General features: G+C 39.5%; 1 protein-coding gene across 1 annotated transcript; it reads right to left on the bottom strand.

Moving 5' to 3' along the window:
- Positions 1 to 252: 252 nt before the first annotated feature.
- LOC109909109 (14-3-3 protein gamma-2-like) lies at positions 253 to 10,339 on the bottom strand. Its single transcript, XM_020508032.2, has 2 exons — positions 10,055 to 10,339; positions 253 to 4,475 (listed from the first exon to the last, which is right to left on the bottom strand). Exons 1-2 carry the CDS (start codon positions 10,139 to 10,141, stop codon positions 3,816 to 3,818), a joined length of 747 nt encoding a protein of 248 aa, XP_020363621.1. The 5' UTR covers positions 10,142 to 10,339; the 3' UTR covers positions 253 to 3,815.
- Between the last annotated feature and the right edge of the window lie 4,162 nt (positions 10,340 to 14,501).

Below are 14,501 nucleotides of genomic sequence, written 5' to 3'. Positions count from 1 at the left end.
GTAAAATATTTGAAAGGACAGGAAATATTGTAGCACTGGATTCATAGGATGAAGTATGGTGAATGAGCTAGTATGACACTAATAAATAAATCAAATCTATATACTGACAAACTACTAACTTGAATGAGCAACAGATAGCAACAAAGTTTCTTAATAACATCCTCCATTTTAATGGTAGTCGATTTGTTGACAAGATAATGTGCCTACAGTCTACATGTTTTCTGTTGTATAGCCATGGTCCCAAGCCTTTACTGGATTCAATGGAAGTTTAATTTAATTTCAGAGAAAAGAGAGCATACATGTTACAGTGGTGTTCTACCTGAACTTACAGACACAAGGATCTGAGTGAACAAATTGAAAATAAAATAAATAAACACAAACAAAACATGTACTTAATGAATGAACCATCCCTTCTGATGTGTCCAAAAATCTACACCAAGCAAATGATAGAGTTTAAACTTTCTTTCAGAGGAAAAGCAATCTGAATTGTTAACTCTCGCCATCTACGTTGACATACAGAGGGAAAAGTAACATACAGGGTTCCAAAGTGGCCTTGTATACCAGAAGGGACTATGTAAATGAATGAAGTACCAGGTTTAATTACATGTGTTAACTGTACTTACTAAATGACATGTGTTAACCGTTCTTAGATTAGCAAAAATGGAAGGTATAACACCGTCTCTCTGTTGATGGCACTAGATGAATGGTATAAAGTAACACCCTAGGTTTATGAATATACATTTCTAAATCGGACACACCTCAAGGTGTTTGGGTTTGCCAGGGCAGATAATGGCCAGATAATGTCAAGAGAGCAAAAAATAAATAAATTGCTGAGTTTTGGCCAATTATGATCAAGATTATAAATCTAATAAAATCTAGAACATAGCAGCAAAATGGAAAACAACATCCTCAGCAATATCTAGTCGGATACATGGTTAGCTCAGAGGATGTGAGATGTACAATGAGTTAAAGAATAAATGGCGTCCCAAATGGCACCCTATTGCCTATAGTGCACTACTTTTGACCAAGACCCCATAGGGCTCGGGTCAAAAGTAGTGCACTATATAGGGAAGAGGGTGCAATTTGGGACAATGTTAAAGTCCTAGATCATTTAGATCTGTTCTTTTGTCCTCGTGGGAATCATTCAGTTGGAACATTCAGCCCTCGGTGGTAAATAATATTAACAGTGTATGACAAATGACTCTCTCTGTTTGCTTCAACCTGAAGTCCTAATAGCCAGCTATTATTTTACTAGCTTTTGCATTATATTGCATGAGCATACATGTGCATTCACTGCACTGGAGTCATGCAAGTTTGTGTAGATCTAAAAGCATAAGTGGGTTTTTACTGTGTTGTTATAATTCTCTTTTTCCATATATGGTCATGGAGGATGCCTATGGAGTATACTGAATCAACTATTTCAAGAATAGCATACTAGCAGCACACAAGAGGTTACAACAAAACACAAACGTTGACTTAGTGACATCACAACAATACACCAGACTGCCATGGAAATGGTGCATTTAGAATTGTCATATAGTTTTTTTTAAATTAGCATCATAGTTCTCGTTTCTTCTGCAACTGCTACATAAGGACTCACATTCAAGATATTCGTCACTCAAACAGCTAAAAGGTATAAAAACAAACCAAAAAAATGTATACTGTCAGAAATATATTATGGTCCATGTTGTGAATTCATAACAGAAACAGATTCTGAAAACGTCACCATTGTTCAAACTGGTTAATAACATGACAAAATAAGTAATCAAAATAGTTCAAAGAACAAAGTATTTGTTTTACAAAGCCATTATTATAATTTAATGTGACAAAGCCATTATTATAATTTAATGTGAAAAAGCCATTATTATAATTTAATGTGACAAAGCCATTATTATAATTTAATGTGACAAAGCCATTATTATAATTTAATGTGACAAAGCCATTATTATAATTTAACATGACAAACACCAGTTGGTAAGATTAAGCAAAATCACTGCTGTGTTTTCCCCTTCCATTAACAAATTAAATACATATTGCATGCCACTATAGCAATGCTCATAACATGTCCATTTTTACGATCAACATTTTGATATAGCAAATAAAAACAAAATATGAATAAGTTATAAATAAGAAATAATCAGACAAAGCCTATGTTTTCTCAATCATATGAATACTTAACACCCACAGTATATGTTAATAAAGTCAAGCTACTGTATGTTTAAATACTTCACCAGCATGCACAATACTGAATAATCGATATTATTGTAGTAATCATCTTACACTGAAGAAACAGTGTAGTAGGCAAGTGCATTTAATAAAACAAACACAGAAGTAAACCACAAACTCTGCAGCTGCTTGAACATAATGACTCAGTTTTAAACTGTCTCTGCCTTTAGATAGACTCTATTGGAGGTTAAGCCATGGTTCCAGTATCATATTTAGAGCTGTCAGAGAACAGTCACATTGGATTTAATGCCAAATATACCTAAAACTAGAAGTCATGTGAAAGAGTAAATTGATAACAGTATTTTATCCTTTACAATAAACATCCAACATTTTAACAAAACATCTGCATTTGACTTTTTCTAGTTGATTTGGTCAGATTAATACTATTAGCATTTTCTTGGCTGTCCTGCACTCCCTTCAAGAGTGAGTGATATATCTTAAAGGACAACTCCGCAACTTTTCAAACCTCATATTCATCATCTCCAGCACTAAACCAATGTCTACATATGTGAAAACGGCGCATTTGTATGTTTTGTTGGGGAAAAAAAGCATTAAAATGTTCTACCCGATGATATTAAAAGTGTCATTTTAAAAACAGTGATATTGAATGAAAAAGGAAACTCTTGATAGTATCACTGATCTTTAATAAGCTTACGTATCGGCCTCACAGCCTTCGTCAGAGCTTTTGTGAATTTTTTTAAAACTAGCACCTTTATGTAGACCTGGCCCCACCCACATCCGTTCCACGCATCGAAAGGGGTAGGAGGCGAAGGAAAAACAAATAAGTGCTACCAAATACGCATTTCATAAATATTCGAATGAAGTGTGTTATTAAGACGTATTAAACACGTCTGTAAAACCACAATGAGGACAGACCTACCGAGCAAGTTTTCATTGATCATTAGGTACAAAAAAATAGAGCAAGTTTAAAATAGGGGCATAATTCATGTTAAAATTCACAACAAAAAAGTGATTTTCAAACACTATGAGATTTGCGGTGACGTGGGGAGCAAGAACCCATCTCTGGCTAGAAATTCTGTGATGTCACAGAATCATTTTTTAGGACCTTTCTTCTTATCTTTTTAACCACAGATCATAGAAATGCGATGTTTTCACATAAGTAGACACTGGTTTGGTGCTGAGATAATGAATATGAGGTTGAAAAGTGGCTGAGTTGCTCGTACTGGAACCATTGCAAACTATTTGCAAACTTCCCCCCTTCCTCAAGTGTCTGCATCTCTATCATGCATAAACCTAACTAAGCAGCTTCCCTTGGTACGACACCAGTCCGTCCCTATGCCAGTGTGAGACTGCCAAACCAATCCAACAACAACCACTTCAGGATTGACTGATATTTCAGTGGTTTTGGCAAATGTCAAAGATAAAATCAAGAAGACGGAGGCCCTTTCAACCATATATATATCTATATATATATTAGCCTAAGATGTAACCTCCCCTCACCTTTCTTTCGATTATTTTCTTTTAACACATGGAAAAATAAAGAAGAACTGCTGCGGTACGATCATCAGCAAAAGCGGCTGCCAAAGCCCACCGGCCCTTCATTATATATTTTTTCTAAGTGTGGTTTATTAATCTTTGTTGCCCTCCCCTCCTTCATCATCCTGCTGGTCACTTGTCCACAGTGTTAAGTTGTCTCGGAGCAGCTGCATGATGAGAGTTGAGTCTTTGTAGGAGTCCTCGTTCAGGGTGTCCAGCTCAGCAATAGCGTCATCGAAGGCGGTCTTGGCCAGATGACAGGCCTGCTCAGGGGCATTCTGGATCTCGTAGTAAAACACAGAGTAGTTGAGAGCCAAGCCGAGGCGGATGGGGTGGGTGGGCTGCATGTGCTCTTTGCTGATCTCATGGGCCTCGTTGTAAGCCTTCTCTGATGACTCAATGACGGTGGCCCTCTTCTCGCCCGTGGCCACCTCAGCCAGGTAGCGGTAGTAGTCGCCTTTCATCTTCAGGTAAAACACCTTGCTCTCGTGCTGCGTCTCGTTGCAGTTCTTGATCAGGTAGTTATCCAGCAGGTTGAGCACGTCCTGACACACAGTCTCTAGCTCCTTCTCAATCTTCTCTCTGTAGGCCCGAACCATCTCAATCTTTTTCTCATTTCCATCTGAAGAGGTCTTCTGCTCGATGCTAGAGATCACCCTCCAAGAGGAACGACGGGCCCCGACCACATTCTTATAGGCCACAGACAGGAGGTTCCTCTCCTCATTAGATAGCGCCTCATTCAGCTCTGTTACCTGGGGAGGGGACAGAGCAGTGGTCATAAATGCACTGTGTAAGACAGCCAATAACCCCCTAGTTTATGCATTCATGAATGTAAACAGTTATTTTTCAACAATATCACGTACAGAAGGTATGGTTTTACATTAAATCATATCAGAACATGTCACAATCCTATATAGTATCACACCTATCATATCTACTGTACAGTATGATCTGTTAGAATTCAAACTGGATGCACATACAGCACTGCATTGGAAATGAGCAAGATTCAATTAGTTTCCATGGCAATCAGCTCACTTAGTGCACCAGTGGATCAAACTGCCACGTGGACAGCTAATGCTCGCAAGTGGAGAACCAGATTGAAGATAGTGAGAGAGTGGGGGTGGGGGTTGGGACTGGAGAGAGGGCAGAGGGTTGGAGGTAGCTATGTTCCCACAAGGAATCCAGGGGCAGCTGCAGTGTAAGTGTAGACGGTCAGTCGATCATCGCACAGGCAGTTCACGTGTCTCCCTGACCTTCTCCTCTGCTTTAAACTGACCTTTTCACCTGTCTAAAACCCTATGTAATGCTGTCACCCTGGACATGCTTTGAACCTACTACTTGACTCTATACGTACAAGGTGGGAGGTAATGTGTTAATCCTGGGAATGTCAAATAGTGTACAGTAAAAAGTACAACTGATCAGTAACCTTTGAACTTTTAACGTTGTATATCCTGACGACTTGGTCTAAATGCTACACTTCGTTCTACTAACCTACAAGGTATTTTAGTGTCTGACTTAAAGACATTGCGTAGCAAATTACAATAAGTAACAATAAATATTCTCAAGACTTATTATAATGAACCCACACACAAATGTCACATATACAGTATCTTACCTGGGTCATTCAAAAAATTCGGTGCCTTTTGAGATGTGTAACTTGGTGGGAAAAAAAGGTTTGATTTCACCTACTTTTAACATTGTCAAAGATCACATGTTTAACATAATAAAATAAACATGTTTTAAAATCTCAAGAGGCTAAATAAAAAAGTCAAATAAAGTAACAGGGTTGACCGTAACACAGCTGACATCTTAAAATCAGCCATAAATTCCCTTTTGACAGGGGGAATGGATGTTTGTGTGCAACAGGAAGGGTCAATTGAATGCAAGGTTCAAAAAAGTAAATTAAATTTTAAAACATTTCTAGTCAGTCTATGGGCAACACTGTTGATGTGTTACACTCAGTTTTCCACCACAAAACACCTGAAAATGGCCAAAAAGAGTAGAACCAGCTTACCTGCTTTTACACTATGATTTGACTATTAGATGTTCAATGCTTATTTTTTATAGTCTATTTAACTCTGCATTATTGGAAAAGGACCCTTAAGTAAGCATTTCACTGTTAGTCTACATATGTTGTCTACGAAGAATGTGACAAACAATATTTGATTTGTTTATTTTGATCAATTTTTTTTAAAGGAATAGGGTAGACCTTAAAATGAAGGGCAGGATGTTATTTTTACCTTAAAATGAATCAATAATCACATGAAATAAAGAATAATATTCAGAAATGATCTTTTCAAAACAACAAAACAACTAGGGCTTTACAATAACGATGAAATTCTGGGGTTAAGTAGGTTAAAGTCTTCCTGGAAATCACAGACAGTGCACAGAGGGACATGTCAACATGCTGAATCTTTATTCATGTTAAAAATCTGATTCATTGAATTATTCATGTGGTCTATATTAAAGGGCATTTCATTTAATATAACTTGCTTTTAAAATGCAATATTTGCGCAACATTTATAATTAAAATATCAAAGGGATGCAAAAGACACACGTTATGGAACAACCCCCATATGTGTGTTGAATCACATTAAGAGCAACTGAAAAGACCGGAGACGATCAATATCACTTCCAATCCACTTCCAGATAACCTTACATTGATAAAACACATTATAGCCACCTAAATCAATATCTGCAAAAAGAATTAGATTATCTAGATTAGAACTATAGAGAGGGAAGATGCCCGACAGCAAAAGGCTACAGAGGAAATATAGCTTAATGGGTGGCCCATTCTAGCAAAGTGCTCTCTCTCATTGAGAAGCTAACGTTGCTCCTTTCTGGTGAGCTGATGTGACATTACCCTCCCAGCCTGATAGAGGAGCATAAAGAATGCGGCCGATAGGTGACATCACAGCCATACATGTATGACAGAATATTTCTAAACAGGCCTTTTTCCTTCCCAGCTTGAAATGCAAGAACATACCATTCATAGCTCAAATGCCATGGCATTACTAAGCAAATGTTAAATGACTAATTGTTAGTCCATCTGATTGTAATGGATCCGTAAGAAACCTAATGGACAGAGAGTGCAAAAGACCACAAGTGATGTTGGAAAAGCCCATCATATGCATTTCTTGTCAGTGCATCATCATTGTACCAAAATGCTGATGTCAGTGAATATAACTGAAGAGAGGCAGCCTACCATACTGATCTGAATACCTAATTGCCAAGTTGAACAATTATTGATGGGCTGGGTAAAAATCTGTCACGACTATCCTGAACACATTATGCTACTGTAAATACATGACATAATAAAAATAAAGAAATGTCTTCAATGACATTCAATGCATTCACTGACAAAGCAGCACTGCTTATAGTTGCATCTTACTGCATTTATGCATTAAGGAACCAATGCAAACATGTATGCAGGATAATATTGTACTGTACAAGGTGAGATCTGAACATAAAAGTATACTTCTCATTGCTTTTTCCTGCCATCAAGAGAACCCTGGCTGCAGTGGCAAGGGATTTCCCATTGGAGAGGGGAACGAGTACACACCACTACACTGCAAAAGGCCTAGTTCTGACTGCATGCACTGACACAGCAGATTGCTTAAAGGGAAAGGAATCCTACAGGCAGACAATACTAAAATGCTATCGCTTGCAACAAGAAATCTGCAGGGGAAAGATATCTAAATTATGCAGGCGATGAGACAAAGTATTACTAGAAAGTAATAAATTGTTAAGATTTAATTTCATTACAATGAGAAAAAGTTGTTGAGTACCGTTTTAATACTAAAGCACCAGGCTAGGCTACATAATGATTGGAGGAGACTGGGCATATAAGTTTAGGGCCTAATGACAATGCATTTTCACAGTGTGAGACCTGTATCAATAAACCAAACAATAACCTACATTTCATTAAAATTGCTTTAAAGAACACACAGCTCAACCATATCCAGACATACAGTATGTCTTGAGGCTACTGCACACGTTGACATTGACACACAATGTGACATACAGGTGCATTGCAGAATGATAATGTAGCTCAACAACTGAACGCAAAAGGATCAATATCCAATCTGATCATTGACTCAATACAGAATACAGAACATTCTAGAGAGAATTATGCTGCCTCCTACATTTGTTTTGTGTAAAGAGCTGGAAACTGAATATCATGTATGCAGGAATAGATCCTCATCCAGAGAACATCTGTAGCCTATATGAACAGATATACAGTACCAGTCAAAAGTATGGACACACCTACTTATTCAAGGGGTTTTCTGTATTTTTACTACTTATTGGCTGCTTTTCCTTCACTCCGCAGTCCAACTCATCCCAAGCCTTCTCAATTGGGTTGAGGTCAGGTGATTATGGAGGCCAGGTCATCTGATGCAGCACTCCATAACGCTCCTTCTTTCACAGCCTGGAGGTGTGTTTTGGGTCATTGTTCTGTTGAAAAGCAAATGATAGTGGGACTAAGTGCAAACCAGATGGGATGGCGTATCGCTGCAGAATGCTGTGGTAGCCATGCTGGTTAAGTGTGCCTTGAATTCTTAATAAATCACCAGCAAAGCACCCCCACACCTCCATGCTTCACGGTTGGAACCACACATGCGGAGATCATCCGTTCACCTACTCTGCGTCTCACAAAGACACGGCGGTTGGAACCAAAAATCTCAAATTTTGACTCATCAGACCAAAGGACAGATTTCCACCGGTCTAATGTCCATTGCTTGTGTTTCTTGGCCCAAGCAAGTCTCTTCTTCTTAGTGATCTCCTTTAGTAGTGGTTTCTTTGCAGCAATTGGACCATGAAGGCCTGATTCACACAGTCTCCTCTGAACAGTTGATGTTGAGATGTGTGTTATGTGAACTCTGTGAAGCATTTATTTGGGCTGAATTTTCTGAGGCTGGTAACTCTAATGAACGTATCCTCTGCAGCAGAGGTAACTCTGGGTCTTTCTTTCCTGTGGCGGTCCTCATGACAGCCAGTTTCATCATAGCGCTTGATGGTTTTTGCGACAGCACTTGAAGAAACTTTCAAAGCTCTTGAAATATTCCGGATTGACTGCCCTTCATTTCTTAAAGTAATGATGGACTGTCGTTTCTCTTTGCTTATTTGAGTGGTTTTTGCCATAATATGGACTTGGTCTTTTAGCAAATATTCTGTATACCACCCCTACCTTGTCACAACGCAACTGATTGGTTCAAACACATTAAGACGGAAAGAAATTCCACAAATGACCTTTTAACAAGGCACACCTGTTTATTGAAATATATTCCAAGTGACTACCTCATGAAGCTGGTTGAGAGAATGCCAAGAGTGTGCAAAGCTGTCATCAAGGCAAAGGGTGGCTACTTTGAATAATCTCAAATATATGCATTTGTTTAACACTTTTTGGTTACTACATGATTCCATGTAGAAAATAGTAAAAATAAAGAAAAACCCTGGAATGAGTAGGTGTGTCCAAAATGTTGACTGGTACTGTATGTATGTATGTATGTATGTATGTATGTATGTATGTATGTATGTATGTATGTATGTATGTATGTATGTATGTATATGAATCAATAGAGGACACATTTAATTTACAAAAATGTATTTAAAATATGACTATTATTACTAGGCTATTATTTAATTAAATCTAGATATTACAGGAAGAATCAATCAATATTTGAGCAACCTCACGTGGCAATATCCTAAAGACCAAATTCTAAACGATCTGAATGTAAAAAAATCACATAGGGATATTAAATCCCACTGGGCATACACTGGTTGAATCAAAGTTGTTTCTACGTAATTTCTATGAAATTATGTTAAAACCAACGTGGAATAGACGTTGAATCGACGTCTGTGCCCAGTGGCATAGGACATTTATAAAATGTTGTAATGTGAGGGACACGTTTGACAGAGAAATCAATGTTCTTTGGTGCCTCCGAATACATTTCGTGGTAATATTACTCCACTGTATTTCTTTTAAAGGCACGAGACAGGCACCGCCCAAGCACCGCCCAAGGAGCATTCGATAGCAAATATTGATTGCCTTTCTTGAATGTTTGAGCTCCAAATTTTGGCTATTTTATTCGTTATAAATAAACAGAGATGATACAGACGTGATATTCTGAATGGTCTAGGCTAGTATTGGTGCATCTCTATACACATTACATCCATGAAAAATCCCCAGGAATGCAATCAAATATCTAAATAGAGAATTCATATTTATTAGAATTACATTGAGAGAATTCAATGTTTCATTGAACACCATATCACATACCTTATTCATACAGTAGTCAATTCACATGCAATGATTTGAGGAGAGACTTACCGATTTCATGGCAGCTGCCATATCATCATACCTTTCAGCCTGTTCAGCCAGCCTGGCTTTCTGCACCAGCTGCTCGCGATCAACCATTTTAATATTTGGTTAGTGTGAACGTTATTCTATAGGTTTTGGGATGAAATTATATGTGTACTACTCGCAATGCTGTGAAACTCTATGTGAACCTAGGCTGCAGCTGTTCGGTGCAGTCTGTGCTAGTGCGGACGGGACACCCTTTCTCGTTCCTCACACTTTCCCCGGCTGCGTCATCACTCAGAAAGGTGGGTGTCTTGCTACTGATGAAACAGTCCTTATATGGGAATCCAGAGGTCCTGCATATGTGGGATGAGAGCGAATCAGATTTCCTGTTTCATTCCCACTAGGCAAGCAATGGCTATGTGGGAAAATGAGTCCAATATGTATCCTTAGTGACTCTAAACCTAACCCTTACCCTAACCCATAACCCTAAGCCTAACCTTAACTTCATGTCCACATCACAGCTCAACCTTACCTCTACCTGACACCTGTCACTGAACTAACCAATCACAGTTACCAATGCAAAGGGTGACCTCTCCTGGCAAGATAAGCTTAATACAACTATTTATCATATGCTAGTGCCACAACTTGATTGTGCTGCCTGTTTCCTCTGATAAAATCAGATTCTATCCTTGCAACCCAACTGGAAGTCTTGCCAAACATTTTTGAAAGGTCAGATATCCTTATTCATATTCAATGGGTATTGGAAGTCCCAAATGGGACCTATTTCCCTATATAGTGGTCTGTTTTGGACACCAAGTAGTGCACTATATCACACACAATGTCAGTGCATTAAAATCAAGTTTATGCAGGGAGATGGAGTGATGGAGAAGGGACCTCCTGTTTTCTGTACATTTAGTCCAGTAGCACCAATCAAATGAGTCATTCAGAACCTCCTCTGCTGATACAGCATGGTATTACATCATGACTCAGTGCAAAGGATGGATGAATCATCACAGCCTGTGCTAACTCATTGCATTTGAGAATCACTAAGGGGTGAATCCTAACTTCCCATTGACATTAATGCATGACTAAGTGAAAAATTCAACCTAAGTGGAAGTTTAGTATTCACCCCCAAACATTATGCATTTTGACTTTTTTGACATCGTTTCAGAGCATTGTAGGTGCAGGTAGTATGTGTTTGTCAGTCACAAAAGTCTCAATATTAGCTGGAAAGCAGTCCTGCTTTCTTCTTAGTGATAGGAGCATGAAAAAGGTATGAGCATGGATCAGAAAACCAGTCAGTATCTGGTGTGACCACCATATGCCTCCTGCCTCTCCTTCGCATAGCGTTGATCAGGCAGTTGATTGTGGCCTGTGGAATGTTGTCCCACTCCTCTTCAATGGCTGTGAAATGTTTCTGGGGAGAATGGCGAACATGCATTCTGCAGAATTAGCATAATAAAATAATCCCCATAAAAACATGTCTGTTTAAGATAGACATATCTGTTTATTTGCATGGGCTGTGTATATGACCCCTCTAAGGTATCCCCTTTCCATTTTCTTTCCCTTCTATGGGCTAATAGCAGTAAAGCTAAATTCAATGTTTCATCAAATCATTTTTGTCTCTATCTTTTTTTAATACTTAAAGGGATCCTAAAACTCTAAGTCAAATACACACAACAAAAACATAAATGCAACATGAAACAATTTAAATGATTTCAGTGAGTTACAGTTCATATAAGGAAATCAGTCAATTGAATGGAATTCATTAGGCCCTAATCTATAGATTTCACATGACTGGAAATACAGATATGCATCTGTTGGTTACAGATACCTTAAAAAAGGTAGGAGTGGGCCTCCCGGGTGGCGCAGTAGTTAAGGGTGCTGTACTGCAGAGCCAGCTGTGCCATCAGAGACTCTGGGTTCGCGCCCAGGCTCTGTCGTAACCGGCCACGACCAGGAGGTCCGTGGGGCGACGCACAATTGGCCGAGCATCGCCTGGGTTAGGGAGGGGTTGGTCGGTAAGGATGTCCTTGTCTCATCGTGCACCAGCGACTCCTGTGGCGGGCCGGGTGCAGTGCGCGCTAACCAAGGTTGCCAGGTGCATGGTGTTTCCTCCGACTGGCTTCCGGGTTGGCTGTGCACTGTGTTAAGAAGCAGTGCGGCTTGGTTGGGTTGTGTATCGGAGGACGCATGACTTTCAACCTTCGTCTCTCCCGAGCCCGTACGGGAGTTGTAGCGATGAGACAAGATAGTAGCTACTTAAACAATTGGATACCACGAAATTGGGGAGAAAATGGGGTAAAACTTCTAAAAATAAACATAAAAAAAAAAGGTAGGAGCATGGATCAGAAAACCAGCCTCTCCTTTGCATAGAGTTGACCAGGCAGTTCATTGTGGCCTGTGGAATGTTGTCCCACTCCTCTTCAATGGCTGTGAAAAGTTTCTGAATTTTGTAGGAACTGGAACACGCTGTCGTACACGTCAAACCAGAGCATCCCAAACAAGCTCAATGGGTGACATGTCTGGTGAGTATGCAAGCCATGGAAGAACTGGGACATTTTCAGCTTCCAGGAATTATGTACAAATTGGGAACCATATTTAGGTAGCCTGTTTTGTCATTGTGGGTTGTGGGTGATTGTCTATGTCTAGTTGCATGTTAGCACTATGTTTCATTAGCAGTCACGGTCATTGTTTTGTTAGCTTGTTCAGTTTACGTAGTGTTTTTCGTCATTCAATAAAATAATGGATTCATACCACGCTGCGCTTTGGTCCGCTTCATACAACGATCGTGACAGAAAGGTTCTTGAGGATCCTTTAAAAGGGGTTCTTTGAAGAACCCTTTTAATGGGTTCTTCAAATAACTTTTTGGGGTTCCCCCACAGTTTCAATTCGAAGAACCCCTAAAGGAAACTCCAGGACACTTTTCTTTTAGAATGTAGAATACCAACATCACTGTTAATGTAAATTAATGCAAACGGAACAAAACATCAGTACCAAGAGGCCTAGTAAACAAAATGTCAGATCAATATGAAACAATCTATATTTAGGTTAGTTACATTAACAGTAAACAAATGCAGTAAACAAAAGGCAAATGGAGATCCAAATAACCAAAACAGCCTACAGCCTATTGCAGTGAGAGGCAGCCATGACCAGCTGTCTTGCAAAACAAATAGGCCTATAAGCCCACTTCAAACATGGAAAACCATACTGCTCATGAGTATAGCAACACCTGATATGACACAATATACTTCTGTAGATTAAATTCCACCAACGTAACCAGTTAAGCAATTCCAGCCTACCGTACACACATTTCCAATATGTACAGTTCCATTTACAACCACGAAAACCAATAGGCAACCACGAAAATCCTAATAGAATGTATTTCTAAATCAAATCAAATCAAATTGTATTTGTTACATACAGATGGTTAGCAGATGTGAATGCGAGTGTAGTGAAATACTTGTGCTTTTAGTTCAGACCATGCAGTAATATCGAACAAGTAATCTAACCTAACAATTTCACAACAACTACCTTATACACAAAAGTGTAAAGGAATGAATAAGAATGTGTACATGAAAATATATGAATGAGCGATGGTTGAACAGCATAGGCAAGATGCAGTAGATGGTTTAGAGTACAGTATATACATATGAGATGAGTAATGTAGGGTATGTAAACATTATATAAAGTAGCATTGTTTAAAGTGGCTAGTTGTACATTTATAACATCAATTTTCATTATTAAAGTGGCTAGAGTTGAGTCAGTATGTTGGCAGCTGCCACTCAATGTTAGTGATGGCTGTTTAACAGTCTGATGGCCTTGAGATAAAAGCTGTTTTTCAGTCTCTCGGTCCCCGCTTTGATGCACCTGTACTGACCTCGCCTTCTGGATAATAACGGGGTGAGCAGGAAGTGGCTCGGGAGGTTGTTGTCCTTGACAATCTTTTTGTCCTTCCTGTGACATCGGGTGGTGTAGGTGTCCTGGAGGGCAGGTAGTTTTCCCCCGGTGATGCGTTGTGCAAACCTCACTACCCTCTGGAGAGCCTTATGGTTGTGAGCGGGGCAGTTGCCGTACCAGGTGGTGATACAGCCCGACAGGATGCTCTTGATTGTGCATCTGTAAAAGTTTGTGAGTGTTTGGTGACAAGCCAAATTTCTTCAGCCTCCTGAGGTTGAAGAGGGGCTGCTGTGCCTTCTTCACCACGCTGTCTGTATGGGTGGACCATTTCAGTTTGTCAGTGATGTGTACGCCGAGGAACTTAAAACTTTCCACCTTCTCCACTACTGTCCCGTCGATGTGGATAGGGGGCTGCTCCCTCTGCTGTTCCCTGAAGTCCACAATCATCTCCTTAGTTTTGTTGACATTGAGTGTGAGGTTATTTTCCTGAAACCACACTCCGAGGGCCCTCACCTCCTCCCTGTAGGCCATCTCGTCGTTGTTGGTAATCAAGCAAGGTGATATGGTCCTTGAC

The sequence above is a fragment of the Oncorhynchus kisutch genome, linkage group LG18 (genome assembly GCF_002021735.2).
Source record: "Oncorhynchus kisutch isolate 150728-3 linkage group LG18, Okis_V2, whole genome shotgun sequence".
NCBI lineage: Eukaryota > Metazoa > Chordata > Actinopteri > Salmoniformes > Salmonidae > Oncorhynchus > Oncorhynchus kisutch.
Note: the sequence above shows the minus strand (reverse complement) of the source record. Positions and strands in the feature narration are given on the sequence as shown.

Bases quoted from the DNA above. Each gene is read 5' to 3' on its own strand.
- LOC109909109 (XM_020508032.2), bottom strand. From the start codon at position 10,141: ATGGTTGATCGCGAGCAGCTGGTGCAGAAAGCCAGGCTGGCTGAACAG. The intron at 4,476-10,054 runs GTAAGTCTCTCC...TCCCCTCCCCAG, and splicing joins TGGCAGCTGCCATGAAATCG to GTAACAGAGCTGAATGAGGC.